The sequence below is a fragment of the Oryctolagus cuniculus genome, chromosome 1 (genome assembly GCF_051225735.1).
Source record: "Oryctolagus cuniculus isolate XC-2025 breed Fujian yellow rabbit chromosome 1, ASM5122573v1, whole genome shotgun sequence".
Taxonomy (NCBI): Eukaryota; Metazoa; Chordata; class Mammalia; order Lagomorpha; family Leporidae; genus Oryctolagus; species Oryctolagus cuniculus.
The window spans coordinates 145113308-145130701 of NC_142867.1; the positions used below are offsets into that span (position 1 = coordinate 145113308).

Below are 17394 nucleotides of genomic sequence, written 5' to 3' on the forward strand. Positions count from 1 at the left end.
TCTCTCTGTCTCTCTCTCTCTCTCTCCTTCTTCCCCCACAACAGTGACCTGCAGCCAGTGGTGGAAGTGCTGGCACCATTTTTGGACATTAGCAGGTAGCAGCTGCTCCAGCTCTGCATGCACCCAGCAACTATCAGGACCACCCTCCGCCCAGTCAGCAGGGTCAACCATAGCAGTTTAAGAGCAGCTGACAGGGTTGGTCTCCACCACACCAACTGCATTCAGCCATGATGGGTGGGGAGGCGGAGCCATCCCTACAGAAGAGAAGTGCCACCTGCAGAACTCTCCTACGCACCCAGCAGAACTGCGAAGCAAGTGGGGCTGCAGCTGGTGGGTACAGAGCATGCCTGTGTTCCAGAGATCTTACCAGACAGAAAAATCCTCATTTCCCACTGACACTGAGTCCGGCTGCGAGGACTGGGCTCAATCCAGTGGGCTGGAACACACACGAACAGCAGCTCTGGAAACGCCTCAGTTTCCCTGCAGGCAGGATGGGGTAGCGGGGCAGACTGGCCCCACTTGCACTCCTTGGCCCTGAGAGCCCTGGGTGCTGAGACTGAGAAAACACTGTGATCGGGTGAGAGGAGGCAGAGTGTAGCTAGGCTCTGGGCGATCACAGCTCCTCGGCTGCCTAGAGCAGCTCACAGCAGAGGGAACCGTGCTCACAGGAGGGGCTGCGCAGATTATATGAGCAGTTTATACAGTGGTGCGGGTCAGTGTTGAACATGCTGGGGCTAACACCTGAGCATTCCTCAGCTTGGAGGAGACGTGGTGGTCATATCAACATAGGTGACCATTCCTCTCCATCTAGTTAACCAAAGGGGGACTACCACGCCCAACCTGAATGTAAGCCTGGATTCTCGCCCCATCCTGCAGCACTGACCAGAGCTCCCTGACAATACCCACTACACACCTCTTGGTATTCACTGAAAGTGTAGACAATACACTAAGCCACAGAGGCATATCTCAAGGATAAAAGCCATCAGAGGAAAAGAATGTCTAAAAATAAATGCATAAATTCAAGAAACAAGAATAAGGAAGACACTATGACCCCCCATAGAAACACAACATTTCAATATTAGAATGTGAAGATGAAGAGATTGAGAACGTTCAGAAATGGCATTTAAAAGTTCAATCATAGGATAACTCAAAAGCAATCAGAACCAAATCCATGAACTAAAGAAAACCATATGTGATATGAATGAAATTTTTTCCCATGACATTAAGATTTTAAAGAGAAGTCAAAAAGAACTAATAGAAATGAAGAATTCAATAGATCAAATAAAAAAATGCAGTGGAAAATCTTAACTGAGTTGGTGAGGCAGAAGAAAGAATACCTGAGCTAGATAAATCTGTGGAAATTTTAGTCACCCCCCCCCCCAAAAAAAAGGTAAGAAATTAGAAAACTTAAAAACAGTGCTGGAGATCTATGGGGTACTATCAAACGACCCAACATATGAGTCTTAGGAACGCCTGAAGGTGTGGAAATAGAGAAGGGACTAGAAGACCTACTTAGTGAAATAATTACAGAAAACTTCCCTAATTTGGAGAAAGAAAGGAATGTCAAAGCACAAGAAGCACACAGAACTCTTAACAGATATGATCAGAAAATATCTTCACCATGACACACTGTAGTCAAACACTCCACAGTAATGCATAAAGAAAAAGATTCTAAAATATGAATGAGAGAAACACCAGATTAATTTCAGAGGATCTCCAATTAGACTCATAGCTGACTTTTCATCAGAAATCCTACAGACTAGAAGGCATTGACAAGGTAAAGTCCAAATCTCAAGAGAAAAAAACTGTCAACAGTACAGAATACTGTACCCTGAAAAGCTCTCATTTATGAATGAAAGTGAAATAAAGACCTTCCATAACAAACAGAAATTGAAAGAATTTGTCACCACTTGTCCAGCCTTACGAAAGATGCTAAAGGAGGTGCTACACACAGAGACACAGAAAGAAAGCCATCATCAGAAAATCCTTCAGTAAAAGTTCAAAAGACATGCAAAGTAAATGACAGGAATATTCACAGAAAAATGACAGGGCCAAGTAGTTACTTATCAATAATTACCTTGGGGGCTGGCACTGTGGTGTGGCAGGCAGAGCCGCAGCCTGTAGTGCTGGCATCCCATGTGAGCACCAGCTCGAGTTCCGGCTACTCCACTTCCAATCCAGCTCTCTACTATGGCCTGGGGAAGCAGTAGAAGATGGCCCAAGTGCTTGGGGCCCTGCATCCATGTGGGAGACCCAGAAGAAGCTCCTGGCTCCTGGCTTTTCATTGTGCAGCTCTGGCCATTGCAGCTATTGGGGGAATGAACCAGCAGATGGAAAACCTCCCTCTCTCTCTCCCCACCTCTTTCTCTCTCTCTCTGCCTCTGCCTTTCTAAATAGTTACCTTGAATGTAAATGGATTCAACTCTCCGGTGAAGAAATATAGACCGGCCATCTATTTGCTGCCCACAAGAAACACACTAACCAATAAGGATACAGGTAGTACCAACAAGGACACACATAGACTAAAAGTGAAAGGATGGAAAACAGATATTTCACACTAATGGGAAGAAAAAAAGAAAAAAGAAAAAGTCAGACAAAATAGACTTTAACACAAAAACTGCTAAAAGAGACAGAGAAGGACACTAAGTAATGATTAAGGGATCAATACAATAGGAAGATGTGACTATAATAAATGTATATGTACCAAATTACAGGGCGCCTGGCTATTTAAAAGGACTGTTAACAGATCTAAAGAGAGATACAGACTCCAGTACAATAGAAATGCAGGACTTCAACAGCCCAGTTTCATCAATGGATATATCAACCAGACAGAAAATCAACAAAGAAACATCAGAGCTAATCGACACTATGGACCAAACGGACCTGACTGATATCTATAGAACTTTTCACCCCACAGTGGCAGAATACACATTCTTCTCAGCAGTGCACAAAACTTTTTCTTGGACAGGCCATACACTAGGCCACAAAGCATGCCTTAGCAAATTCAAAAAAATCAAAATCATATCATGCACCTTCTCTAATCACAATAAATTGAAGCTTGAAACCAACAACTCAAGAATCTCAAGAACATACACATATGCAAACACATGGAGACTGAACAACATGCTCCTAAATGAACAGTGTGTCACAGAAGAAATAAAAAAAATTCTGGAAACAAATGAAGGTGACAATAACTCATATCAAAACTTATGGGATACCACAAAAGCAGTGTTAAGGAAGAAGTTTATAGCAATTAGTGCCTACATCAAGAAACAGGAAAGTCACCATCTAAATGAGCTGTCAGTGCATCTCAAGGATCTAGAAAAACAACAACAATGACAACAGACAAAATCCCAAATTAGTAGGAGGAAAGAAATAACTAAAACTAAGGAAGAAATAAACAAAATTGAAACCAAAAAACAATACAAAAGATCAGTGAAATGAAGAGCTGTTGTTTTGAAAAAATAAACAAAACTGACACACCATTGGCACAACTAAACAAAAAAAAAAAAAAAAAAAGAGGGAGAAGACCCAAATCAATAAAATCAGAGATTAAAAGGGAAATGTTAACAACAAATATCACAGAAATAAAAAGAATCATCAAGAATCATTACAAAGACTGTATGCCAACAAACCAGGAAACCTAGAAGAAATGGATAGATTCCTGAACACATACAACCTACCTAAATTGAGTCATGAAGACACAGAACACTTATACGGCTTCATAACCAAGACAGAGATTGAATCAGTAATAAAGATCTTCCCAAAAAAGAAAAGCCCAGGACTGGATGGCTTCACTGCTGAATTCTACCAGACATTTAAAGAAAAACTAATTCCAATTCTTCTCAAGCTATTAAACACAACTTACCTAGCAAATAAACAAATAAAATCTAAGAACCTCAGTAAAGTGAAAACTCCTTCCCCTTGCTGGGAATGCCCAAGCTCCCTATACTCTGGGTTGAGAGTGATGGTAGGACAGAGCAGCAGAGCAAGCATCACTGGGAAGAATCAGGATCTGGTGGTGGGGCGGTGTGGGGGCTGCAGGGGAGTCTCTCCTCTGATAAACTGACAATGAAAAGGTTGCTCTCCTTCTCAACAACTGTGAAGGATGATTTTGCCTTACTTGCAGGCTAACCTGTGAGCCTGCCAGTGTTATGGACACTGGCAGAAGACATGAGGCTCCTGGGTCAGAGATAACTTTAGTCTTCATAGCACTGTGCACTTGGTATTCATCTGGGTTCCCCTTTCCCCTCAAGTCCCATGGGGCACTCAGGGGGCCTGGTGGAGGCTGTCCAAGCAGGAGGTTTGCTTCACAGCTGAGGAGCTCTAAGGGTAGGAAGTCTGACTAGTTCTACATAGCGGCTCCAAGTTAAACTGCCAATTTTTGACCTGGAGGGAAATATCTCTCCAAGGGAAGGTAGAAAGATGCACCTTCTGCCCTGTAGGTGGAGCTGGTCCCAAACACGATCTGGCAGTGCCTTTGCTCATCACACTGTGCAAGGACGCGACACCCAAGAAGAGCTGTCTTCTACTATTTTTTAAGACAAATTTTGAAAAATGGATATTTGACTTTGCTTTAGTGTCCCCTTAAAAGGCCAAGAGAAGTGGTAAAGAACACCTATTGTTTTAGAGACAATATTAAGATTTATTTTTTCAAATTCAGGAAATTTAATTTTATGTTAACCACTATATTGTATATTTGCAAAAGCTCCTCATTAACATTAACAATGGTTGCAATCGTTTACTTTTTTAAACAATCCTCCTCTTACGCCGGTGGCCTCTAAGTCTATGAGAGCATGTAACTGGGATTGGAGACCACTGTCTCTAGAGAACAGACTGAAAGGCTACCGAATACTTAGTGCCATAAAACGCCGATTAGCAACAGTGAAGCCTGCAAGGAGGACATTGCTTTGCAGAGTGGAGGGAAGGAGACAGGATAAAAACAAAAAAGGAAGACTCTTCAGGACGTGGGAATGAGTACAAAGGGTTGCTATTATCATTAACATTAACCACAGATGTTGTCATTAAAAAGCTGCGTTCTCTGTTTAGTGTCATTTTTGCAGCATATATAAGGACACTTCAAAGAATTCATGAAATAAGAATTAAAAGGTGTTTATTTTAGAATTAAAAATTGAAATCCATAAAATTTTTCATAAATTTTTGATGACCTTTTTATATGCATGGATTTAAAAAATTTTCGACACCAAAATAAATTTATCCTTTTATTCCATTTTCCATAAACTGTTTAAAGTTCCCTTGTATGAAAGATATCATGCAAATTAACTCAAAGGGTAAGGGGAAACTTTTCTCTTAGCATGATCCTGGCTTCTTTCCTTAGCCAGGAAAACTGCAAGCCAAATTGATGTGCACAGAAAAGAGAGATTTTTTTTTAAGTCGCTGCTTAGGATTCCAACCAGGACACAATACTAAACCAGCAATGTGGGATGTTTTATTCTCCATAGAGGGCTTCTTGTTTAAACTCAAGGTGGAGCTAGTCTGACGAGGAAAGAGTCTCTGATTCCCACTAGGCATGCGACTTAAACATACTTCTCAGCACCCAATTGTTTCTCTCTTCTCTTGTACAAAAGCTCTTTGTTCTCTCTCTCTCTCTCTCTCTTTTTTTTTTTTTTTTTTTTTTTTTTTTTTTGACAGGCAGAGTGGACAGTGAGAGAGAGAGACAGAGAGAAAGGTCTTCTTTTGCCGTTGGTTCACCCTCCAATGGCCGCCAAGGCCAGCGCGCTCTGGCCGGCGCATCGCACTGATCCGAAGCCAGGAGCCAGGTGCCTCTCCTGGTCTCCCATGGGGTGCAGGGCCCAAGTACTTGGGCCATCCTCCACTACACTCCCGGGCCACAGCAGAGAGCTGGCCTGGAAGAGGGGGCAACCGGGACAGAATCTGGCACCCCAACCGGGACTAGAACCCGGGGTGCTGGCACCACAGGCGGAGGATTAGCCTAGTGAGCCACGGTGCCAGCCTCATGTTCTCTTTCAAAAAAAAAAAAATACAACCACCCAAGACCACAGTTGAGATTTTCCTAATATAACTGTTTGGAAACAGTGATTTTTTTGGGGCGGGGGGGCAAAAATCTGCAACCACTTTCAAGAACTGTCAGATGCATTTCCAATGAGGGGAAACACAACTACAAGTTTTATTGCAGAGGCAGAGTGAACTCTGGATTCTGATTTACAGTGACGATGACCTGTGTTGTGGAAGCGCAGCAGGAAGGGAGGAATGGTACAACTCACCTTAGTAAATGCTTTAATGGCATGGGCAAGGCAAGCTTCCTCCACCTCCGCGGGAATTGTCTTCAGGTTCACTATGCAATGTAAGATGCAAAGGATAGTCTGGTGCTGTCCCTGTGTTTGCAGAAATTAGAAAAAAAAGTTCTTTGAAGAATGCCTCAAGACATCAACTCAAAATAGCTATAGCTTTAGAGTCAAAGTAAGGAACTAATTTGTGACCGGGTACTCATCATCTCAAATGCTATAATGTCTACCAAGAGCCCTACCAGATATTTTTTTTCACATTTTCCCAAGTTTTATTTAGCAATGATGCCTCGGTAACTTAAGACACTGAGATATTAATGAATACCACACCATTATTTTTAAGGCCAAAATTATATTTCCATGTTTTTAAATAACTGATAATTGAACAGCAAACACAGGCACTAGTGTATGTTAACAACTTTGAAAATATCTTTTTCCTTCCTATCGGATGTTTACTGTGTAATAACATAATTTGGAAAGTTTTCAGGAGATAGAATCAGTTAGTTATTGCACAAAGCACAACTTGAATTGTAGATGGGTCTAAATTAAAACTCAAAGTTTCTCTTGCAGTGAACTAAACAGACTTTTCCATTCTACTTGTTTCTGGATATAATCAAGTCAGTTTGGCTAGTAGATAGAGACAGTCATGGTAATACGTGCACTAACCAGTTAGGCACCTGTTAGCCCAGCCTACTGCAGATGCTGCATAGGTAGGCAGAGGAAGGGAAAGACAACCAGCTCACGAAAGCAGTACTATGCTTAAGGGGTGAAGACCCCTTAAGAACATGTTGTTCACTGATCTGACCTCTAGGGCCATCCACATCAGCAAAGGGAAATTCTATCACTGTGAGCAGTACGTATCCAGCATACAATGTATTCAGACCAGCTAATCTCCCTGCTGGAAACCTCTTCCAAGAGCACATTCTGAAATACAGGAAAACCTGCAAATACAGGTAATTATTGCATTATAAAAGCAAGAACCTGAAACAGTATAAATGCCCCATCCTTGGGAGTTGGGGTGAATTAGGATAAAATAGAGTTCACGACATGATAGAGTGCATGAGCTGGTACGAGAGCACTCCATTCGAATCCTGCTATGTCATGTGCTTGCTTGGGAGAGCTGCTTCACCTTGCCTTGGCCTGTGACACCATCTTCTACCTCACCAAGCCTTACCATAACCAAGGTTAATCTCTCCCTATCACCCTCTCCTGATTTATCTGGGTAATTTAATTGCTGAAAAAAATATATATGAAAAGAATTCTAGATACAGGAAAAACCTCATCTTAAAAGGTGTGCAGTGGATAACTGTGTGTGGGCTCCATGCGTGTGGTTGTCCATGTGTACTGTTTCCATGTGCACACGTGAGTATGTGTGCAAGCAAGTGGGGTGTGTGTTTGTAGTTATAAAAGACTTCTAATGAATTGGAATCCCCTGGTATGTTTCTAACTCTACTGTTTGAGGTAAGTCAGCTTGAGCATGTCCCGAATTGCACATCTCTTCCCTCTGTTATGCCCACTCTTATATCTAATGAAGCTCTGGAAACAATGGAGAGATGCTTCTACTGTAGCACAGTCGCTAACTCGAAGTAGGAAACACTCTTCCTAAGCACATTGCGTGAAAGGATCTACAATTAGAAGTAAGTTCCTCTTCCTTCCCAGATCCACTGACTCCTACTCTCCTTCCCTGAAGGCAATCACCATTCCCAGATTACTATTTTTCCCATCTATGTTCTTCTGTACTTCACGTATACAGATTATCTACACATATGTATGTAAGTGACACACATCTCTTTTTAAGAATACAAATAGAGTGCGTATTCTAATGGGCCTCACAGTTTCTCACCTAGGTATACTCATGGTAAATAAGTAGAAACAAAGAGCTAATTATGGCACATGCCCACATTAGAGCAGCCCACACCTGTTACAGTAATTATGAAAAGCTACACTACTCATGGGAAAATACCCACATTATGCTTTTATGAAATATAAAGTTGTATACATTAAAATGATTTTTACTATTTAATACACAAATTGGGAAGATGAAAAGATTTAAAAAGATTAAAAAATTTAAAGTGGCTCTCCCAGGATTATGGTTAGCTTCCCTTTTTAGATTTGTATTTTCTAAATGTCTATATTGGATATCATTTTCTTCTCTCATCTTAGAGAAATTATTAAATTAGACCTAGATATGGGATTCTGTAGAAATTCCTGCTTTTGTCCTGGATTATTTTGGTACGTGAGACTGACTTGGAGGGCCTTGGTTAACTTCATTACCTTCTCTAGTAAGAACAGTGCTTCTGTGGCGTCCGCCTGGCTGTCAGCCAACATGTCCACATCTTCTTTGGTGAGCACAGGCTCTTTCAGTTGCTCTACCCAAGACCACATTAAGCTGCACAGGATGAAAGGGTCTCTCTCGCCACATATTCTTTCCCAAGCTCCATCTCGGGAATTTAGTTCTTTCTAAAAGGGAAGAGAAAGAAAGAGGGAGAAGAGAGATGTCTAGATGACACTGGATGACCCTTAAACCATCCATGATGGTCAAAGGCCCAGGGCCCCTCCCGGTCCTAGTACTTTTAGCAAGACCTAGGCTAAGACAGAACTTCTCTATGGCTCCATCTGCCACTGTGAAGTTCATTGCCTGCCTCCTGATGTGCTAAGTCATCTTAGTAAGAAGAGTTTTTAAAGCTCTAGCCTGGAGAAGGGAGTTAGTCAACCCAAGTTCTCCACTTCATTCAGAAACCATACTAACAGTTCAGGAAGAGGGAATCTTCATTTTCAGGTTTATGGCGAGCAAAACAGAAATACTGACTTCAATGAAGTAGAATGGCCGATCAAAAAGTGTAATAAGGAAATGTTTATAAATTAATCCAGGAGGGAGTCCCAAGATGGTGGTATAGCAACAGGACGATCTGAGTCACAGTGAGCAAAACAGATAGTTAAAAAAGGAGAGAAGACACACGCCGGAGATAGAGCCATGGGAAATTCGCGATCGAAGTTCAGAAGTCCAACAGAGACTGGGCAGGTCCATGCCAAAAGAGCAAATAAGAAAGGGAAGCGGCGGAGGCTTGGACTGGGGAGGTTGGCGCCAGCCCCCAGTGGACCAGGTGAGATGGGAAATCACAGGTCCATGGAGCTGCAAATAGCAGCAGGAGGGAGAGCTTGGCGAACTGTGTTTGAAGTTCCATGCTGGGGGGGTGGGGTGGGGAGAGAAGGTATAGAGGACCAAACAGTGAGGTCGGGCACCTCCCTGCCCACCCACCTCCCGCCCTCCCCGAGACCTGCAGCTGGCTGGGAGAAGCCATTTTGCTTATTTACATTTTCAAACATAAGCAGGGGACTGCTGCCTTTGCCTCCTGTGCTCATGCCCATCAACTGCGGGAGCCACCACATCACACCCCCTAACCAGGAATGAGGCCAGCATTTCAGAAGAATTTCTTCCCCACCACACAAGCTGTACAAGGAGAAGCCCTGAATATCGAAAACTCGAGCCTGCTCATCTACCACTGAGAAGTGAGCCAGGCTCCAGTAGGTGTGCACGGGAGCGCGTATCTATCTCCCCCACAACTGAGAAGCGAGCTAGGCCCCAGCAGGCTGGGCTCCATGCTTCCACTTGCAACACACACACAGCAGTTCATAAGAGAGGGAAACCTCACGATAAGAAAATCTCCAAAGATTACAGGTGCAGTTCATTAAGCAGGGTGATATAACCCTGAACACACCAGAGACTAACACCGGTGTGTCCCACAACTGTGAGGAAAAGAGTGGATCACACCAACAGAAGTGAACAACCTCTTCTAACCAAAAATCCAGAGGAAAGATACAAAGCCCCATGGGGGTTCTTACATTGGCTACCTCCTCCACCCAGAATACTGAACAGAGCTCCCAGGCCATATCCAGCACACACCTCTTGGAACTCACTGAAAAGTATAGACATCCCACTAAATCACAAAGACACAAATTAAAGAGAAAAGCAACCAGACAAAAAAAGAAAAAAATACACAATTTCTAAAAAACAAAGGAAAAACCCTAAATAAGGATAAGGAAGACACTATGAGCCCCCTAAAAAAACACTACAACTCTTCAATAATAGAAGGTGAAGATGACGAGATCGAGGATATGCCAGAAATGGAATACAGAAAATTAATTGTCAGATTACTTAGAAGCAATCAGAAGAAAATTCACGATCTAAATGAAAAGTTCTCCCAAGAAACTGAGACACTAAAGAGAAGTCAGAATGAAATAACAGACATGAAGAATTCAATAGATCAAATTAAAATATGCAATAGAAATCCTTAACAACAGAATAGGTGAGACAGAAGAAAGAATATCAGAACTAGAAAATAAATTTCTTGAAATATTACAGTCAGGACCCCCCCCCCCCAAGAATGAGAAAAAAAATAGATAACTAAAAAACACTGTAGGAGATCTACAAGATACTATCAAATGACCCAACATACGGATCCTAGGGGTTCCAGAAGGTGTGGAAAGAGAGAAATAACTAGAAGGCCTTCCTAATGAAATAATAACAGAAAACTTCACCAGTATGGAGAAAGAGAGAGACATCCAAGTAAAGGAAATACACAGAACTCCCAATAGACACAACCAGAAAAGGTCTTCACCACAACATATTGTAGCAAAACTCTCCACAATATAAAACATAAAGAAAAGTTCTTAAAATATGCGAGAGAAATGTCAAACATTCAGAGGAACCCCAATTAGATTCACTGCAGACTTCTCACCGCAAACTCTACAGACAAGGAGAGAATGGTGAAATACAGTTCAAATCCTAAGAGAAAAAGGCTGTCAACTCAGAATACTGGACCCTGCAAAGCTCTCATTTATGAACAAAGGAGAAATAAAGATCTTCCACAGCAAACAGAAATTGAAAGTATTTATAACTACCAACCCAGCCCTACAAAAGATGCTCAAGGATGTGCTACACACAGAAACAGAGAAACAGAAACATCACTACAAAAGAAGATGAATGTAGAAAATAACCCAGTAAAAGTACAAAGGAAACCCAAAGTAAAAACTTAGGACTATTAATGGAAATATGGCAGGGCAAAGTCACTACTTAACAACAGTCACCCAGAATGTAAATGATCTCAGCTCTCCAGCTAAAAGACAGACTGGCTGCTGAATGGATTAAAAAATAAAACCCATCTATCTGCTGCCTACAAGAAACACAAGAAACACCTCCGCCAACAAAGATGCATGCACTGAACGTGACAGGATGGAAAAAAGCTATTCCATGCCAACAGAAACCAAAAAAGAGCTAGTGTGGCCATCCTAATATCAGACAAAATAGACCCTAACACAAAAACTGTTAAGAGAGACAAAGAAGGACACTATGCAATGATTAAAGGATCAGTTCAACAGGAATGTGACTATTATACATGTCTATGCACCTAATTACAGGGTACCTGGCTATCTAAAAGAAACATTAATGGATTTAAAGAGAGAGACAGACTCAAATACAACAGTAATGGGGACTTCATAACACATTTTCATCAATGGACAGTTCAACCAGACAGAAAATCAACAAGGAAACAACAGAGTTAATTGACACTATTGACCAAATGGACCTAACAGATATCTACAGAGCCTTCCACCTACAGCCACAGAATACACATTTTTCTCACCAGTGCATGGAACTTTCTCTAGGACTGACCACATGCTAAGCCATAGGTAAGTCTCAGCAAATTAAAAAAAAATCAATATCATTCCATGCATCTTCTCAGACCACAATGCAACGAAGCTGGATATCAGCAACTCAGGAATCTCTAGAACATATTCAAATACATGGAGACTGAACAACATGCTCCTGAATAAACAGTAGGTCATAGAAGAAATCAAAAGAAATAAAAAATTTCTGGAAACAAATGAAGATGACAATACAACATATCAAAAATTATGGGATACCACAAAAGCAGTGTTAAGAGGAAAGTTTATAGCAATTGGTGCCTCCATCAAGAAATTGGAAAGGCTTCCAAGTGATCAATTTCAGTTCACAATTGATCATAATGAAAGGACTAAGAGTCAAAGGGAGCACATAAACAAGTCTAGTACCTGCTAACACTAACCGATAGAATAAATAAAGGGGAGAGTGATCCAACATGGGAAGTGAGACACTCAGCAGACTCATAGAATGGCAGATGTCCTAAATAGCACTCTGGCCTCAGAATCAGCCCTAAAGGCATTCAGATCTGGCTGAAAAGCCCATGAGAGTATTTCAGGCATGGAAAGCCAAGACACTCTGGCAAAAGATCTCTGTGAGTGAGATCCCAGTGGAAAGAACAGGTCTTCAAAGAAGGAGGTACCTTTCTCTGAAGGGAAGAGAGAGCCTCCACTTTGACTATGACCTTGTCTAAACAAGATAAGAATCGGAGAACTCAGAGGGCTTCCATAGCCTTGGAAACTCATGACTGGAGCATAGGGAGATTACTGATGCCATAGACAGGAGTGTCAATTGGTAAAGTCAACAACAGGAGTCACTGTGCACTTACTCCTCATGTAGGATCTCTGTCCTTAATGTGCTGTGCATTGAGATTTAATGCTATAACGAGTACTCAAACAATATATTTCACTTTGTGTTTCTATGGGGGTGCAAACTGTTGAAAGCTTTACTTAATGTATACTAAACTGATCCTCTGTTAAAAAAAAAAAAAAAAAAAAAAAAAGAAATTATCAACTCCCAACTTGACTCTCACTGGAATTAAACATGACAATAGGTCTGATCTGATTTCATCATCATTTAAAAAAATCATCTATTATTTTTCACTTTATGTTTCTGTGTGGGAGCAAACTGTTGAAATCCTTACTTAATGTATACTAAGCTGATCTTCTGTATATTAAGATAATCGAAAATGAATCTTGATGTGAATGGAAGGGGAGAGGGAGTGGGAAAGGGGAGGGTAGTGGATGGGAGGGACGGTATGTGGGGGAAGCCATTGTAATCCATAAATCGTACTTTGGAAATTTATATTCATTAAATAAAAGTTAAAAAAAAAGAAAAAGAAATTGGAAAGGCACCAAATAAATGAGCTATCAATGCATCTCAAGGGTCTAGAAAAACAATAGCAAATCAAGCCCAAAACTAGTAGGATAAAAGAAATATTTAAAATTAGAGAAGAAATCAACAAAACTGAAACAAAAAATTAGCAAAATGAAAAGCTGTTTTTTTTTAAAATAAGCTAATTTGACACATCATTGGCCCAACTAACCAAAAGAAGACCCAAATCAATAAAATCAGAGATAAAAGGAAACATAACAACATACACCAAAGACATAAAAAGAATCATCAGAAACTACCAAAGAGCTGTATGCCAACAAACAGAAACTTAGAAGAAATGGATAGATTCCTGGACACATACAACCTTCCCTAAATTGAGCCATAAAGATATAGATAACCTAAACAGACCCATTACCAAGACAGAAACTGAATCAGTAATAAAGATCCTTCCAATAAAGAAAAGCCCAGGACCAAATGGATTCAACCCTGAATTCTACCAGACATTTAAAGAAGAACTAACTCCAATTTTTCTCAAGTTATACAAAACAACTGAAAGAGAGGGAGTCCTCTCAAATTCTTTCTATGAAGCCAGTGTCACCTTAATTCCTAAAGCCAGAAAAGATGCAACAGAGAAGGAGAACTACAGATCAATTTCCCTGATGAACACAGACGCAAAAATACTCAACAAAATTCTGGCCAATCGAATCCAGCAACACATCAGAAAGATCATTCACCCAAATCAAGTCGGATTTATCCCTGGTATGCAGAGATGGTTCAACATTTGCAAATAAATCAATGTGATACATCGCATTAAAAACTGAAGAACAAAAACCATATGATTATCTCAATAGATGCAGAGAGAGCATTTGATAAAATACACCACCATTTCATGATAAAAACTCTAAGCAAATTGGGTATAAAAGGAACATTCCTTAATATGATCAAGGCAATTTGTGACAAACCCATGGCCAGTGTCCTACTGAATTGGGGAAAAGTTGGAAGCATTCCCACTTAGATCCAGAACTAGACAAGGATGCCCACTCTCACCACTGCCATTCAATAGACACAGAAGTTTTAGCCAGAGCCAGTAGGCAAGAAAAAGAAATCAAAGGAATTCAAACTGAGAAAGAGGAAGTCAAACTACCCCTATTTGAATATGACATGATTCTATACACAGGGGATCCAAAAGACTCCACCAAGAGAGGAGTGAATCTTAATGGAGAATGAGACTGCGAATGAGAGAGGGAGGAGGAAGAGGTAGAAGGGCGGGAATGGGGGCGGGAGGGCAGGTATGGTGGGGAGAATCACTATATTCCTAAAGTTGTACTTATGAAATTTGTACTCATTAAATAAAAGGTTTCCTTGGGAAAAAAATAAAGAGGATGGTAATGCATTGATAAAGTGGACACGTAAAAAAATTAGCTGGACCTCAACGAACTGTTCAAGGCTGACACTGCCAGTGATTAACCATGTCAATATTACGTATCCCTTGATGTAACTTGAGTAACATGAGCCCTTTACCACCTTGGTATTCTTCGCCAAACCTCTGTCTAATCATGAAAAAAATATCAGACAGACCCAAACCAATCAACAATCAACAAAATACCTGACCTGTATTCTTCCAAAGTGTTGAGCTCATGAGAAACGAGAAGACAGAAAAGCTGTCACCAGTAACAGAGAACTAAGGCATACAATAAGTAAATACAATATCATATCCTGGATTGACTTTGAAACAGAAAAAGGATACTGATGGGAAAAAAATAAAATTTGAATAAACATTTTAAAATTAATTAATCCAGAATCTCAGGAAAAGCTTTTAATTGAAACTGGTTTATACACACACACACCCACACTCACACCCACAAAATGCCTGAAAGTTGGTAATGCTTCTTTCAAAAGACTTTTTTGGAACTGTATGTAGAAGTTCATAAACAATCCACCTGCAACCTGAAAATCTGCTAGAGCGAAAATAAGTATGAAGTGTTAACACTCCAAATTCCTGAAACAAAAGCTTTTAAATCTTTAGCTCACTGGGGTGGGAGTCTGGTGCAGCAGGTAAGATGCTAGTTGGGATGCTGGATCCTCCCTGGGAGTATGGGGGAGTTCATGCTCCAGCTCTGTTTTTGATTCTAACTTTCTGATAATGTGGACCATGAGAGACCCACAGGTCATGGCTAAGTAGTTGAGTACCTAAGACCCACATGGGAGACCTGGACTGAGTTTCTGGATTCTGGCTTCAGCTCAGCACAACACTGCCCTAGCCACTGCAGGTGTCTGGGGAGTCAATCAGTGGATGGGAGCTATCCCTGTGTATCTCTCAAATAAGTTAATGTGTGTGTGTGTGTGTGTGCTTGTGTAAGATAAAGAGGGCAGGGGATGTGAGACATGAATTTTCATTTTCTGACAGGGTTCATATTTATGTTTTAACAAATCAAATGCATTTTTGCAATAGTAGTAATCATAACTGCTACCACTACTTCACACCCACTTAACATTTACAGCACGCTGATAGTGAGGCAGAAATGAACACAGGACTTCTCTCTGAATTCCTAAGATTAAAAAAGAATCTCTATGAATGACATCATCTTACTTATGGAGTAAAACATATGAAACAACATGTATGAAAGGGCCTAGTAGAGGCACAAGAGGTATTACACTGTTCAAAAACGTTCATTTTACTCTTTTCCAGAATTCAACTGATTTTTTTCATTACTCAAAGGACTAAAATAAAATCTAGAAAGTAAAAAACAAAGGTAAACCTATCCTAATGAAAGGTTTGTATTTGCCTCAAGAAAATGCCTTCATATATACTACATGTTGCAACAGCCAGGACCAAATCAAGTTCTGCCCTCATCAGCACAAGTCCAGCTCACGTAGGCTGACCTAGCAGTGAGGACGTGAGATTCTTGGCCTCAAACAGAAGATCCTCTTGCTTGCTAACTACGTTTTAAGATTTATTTATTTATTTACTTAGAAGACAGAGTGACAGGAGTGATGGAGAAAGAAGAGAGTGAGCCAACTTCCATTCACAGATTCACTTCCCAAATGGCAAGCCTGAGTTGGACCAGACCAACGTCCATCCTGGTCTCTCACGTGGGTGGTAGTGGCCTGAGTACTTGGGCCATCCTCTGCTGCCTTCTCAGGTGCATTAGTAGGGAGCTGGATGGGAAACAGACCATTTGGGACTCCAATTGGCACCCCAATGTGAGATGCCAGCTTAACCTGCTGCACCACAACACTGGCCCTGCTTGCTAACTCCTGAAACATAGTATTGCACAGGAAATATTTAGAAAGATTTTTCCAGTTTGGAGTAGGAAATAAAGAAAACAATGTTTTAAGAAAATAATATATTTTGACTATTCATTAGACACAACTATAAGCCTGATGGATAAAACTTGTATCTAAAGTTCTCTACTCTAAGTTGATGTAAAGCTCCACATTTAATTTTCAAAGGTCTGTATGTGGATAGACACTGGCACTCAGAAAGTTTATACACAGTGTTCATCAACAGTGCAATATAAAAGAGCAGCTATATAGTAATTCCCAGATTATGGGCTGACAAGCTAAGCTTTCACTGTGTCAGGACTCTCCATTATCACTCCTACTCTGGGGCAGTTCACCTGCTTCTAATAATTAGGTTTAAAAGGCTTGTCTTTTCTCCAGACCACCTGCTCACTCAGGGCAGAGTGTCTAGACTTAACACTGTCTTTCTAGTAACTGTAAAACAAAAGGGGACTGAAATTCAAATCTCACTTTCTGATGTACATCAAAATCAAGAGGTGGACCCTAAGGACCTACTCTGACATGAAAATGAAGGCACAAGGGGAGCATGTGCCACTCCCACTTGCTTTCATGAATCCCAAGAATTAGACTATCGGAGCAGGATGGGCAAGTCAGCAGGAGGAGACAGAGAAGACAGCATCCCTTTATTTCTAACCTCATTCAACACTAATGCTCATGAGCTATGGAAAACGATTAGTGGTTCTCAGAGTGTGGCTGGCTATTCTTCGTCAGCCTCAAGTCAGCAATACTTCACATCAGTTGCTAGCTCCTCTGCTGGGGGCTAGTTGCCCCACAAACCTGGCAAGAAAGGAAGAAACTGCCAGCATCAATGCA

At 41.0% G+C, this 17394-nt stretch overlaps 1 protein-coding gene across 10 annotated transcripts in view; it reads right to left on the bottom strand.

Annotated features, from left to right (window-relative positions):
- PTPDC1 (protein tyrosine phosphatase domain containing 1) overlaps positions 1 to 17394 on the bottom strand; it is a 103800-nt gene that overhangs the window by 11017 nt on the left and 75389 nt on the right. For 5 of the 10 annotated variants that reach the window (XR_016236323.1, XR_016236322.1, XM_008257292.5 and 2 more), the window contains 2 exons: positions 8541 to 8726; positions 6246 to 6356 (listed from right to left, as the gene is read on the bottom strand). Coding sequence is in view for 8 of the 10 variants with exons in the window: in XM_008257292.5 (XP_008255514.1) it covers positions 6246 to 6356; positions 8541 to 8726 (297 nt within the window). In the remaining 2 variants the exon portion in view is untranslated. Of the gene's footprint in view, positions 1 to 367; positions 557 to 4644; positions 4909 to 6245; positions 6357 to 8540; positions 8727 to 17394 lie in introns of those variants that run through there. The other 5 variants (XM_089336033.1, XM_089336030.1, XM_089336022.1 and 2 more) reach the window with 3 other exon arrangements.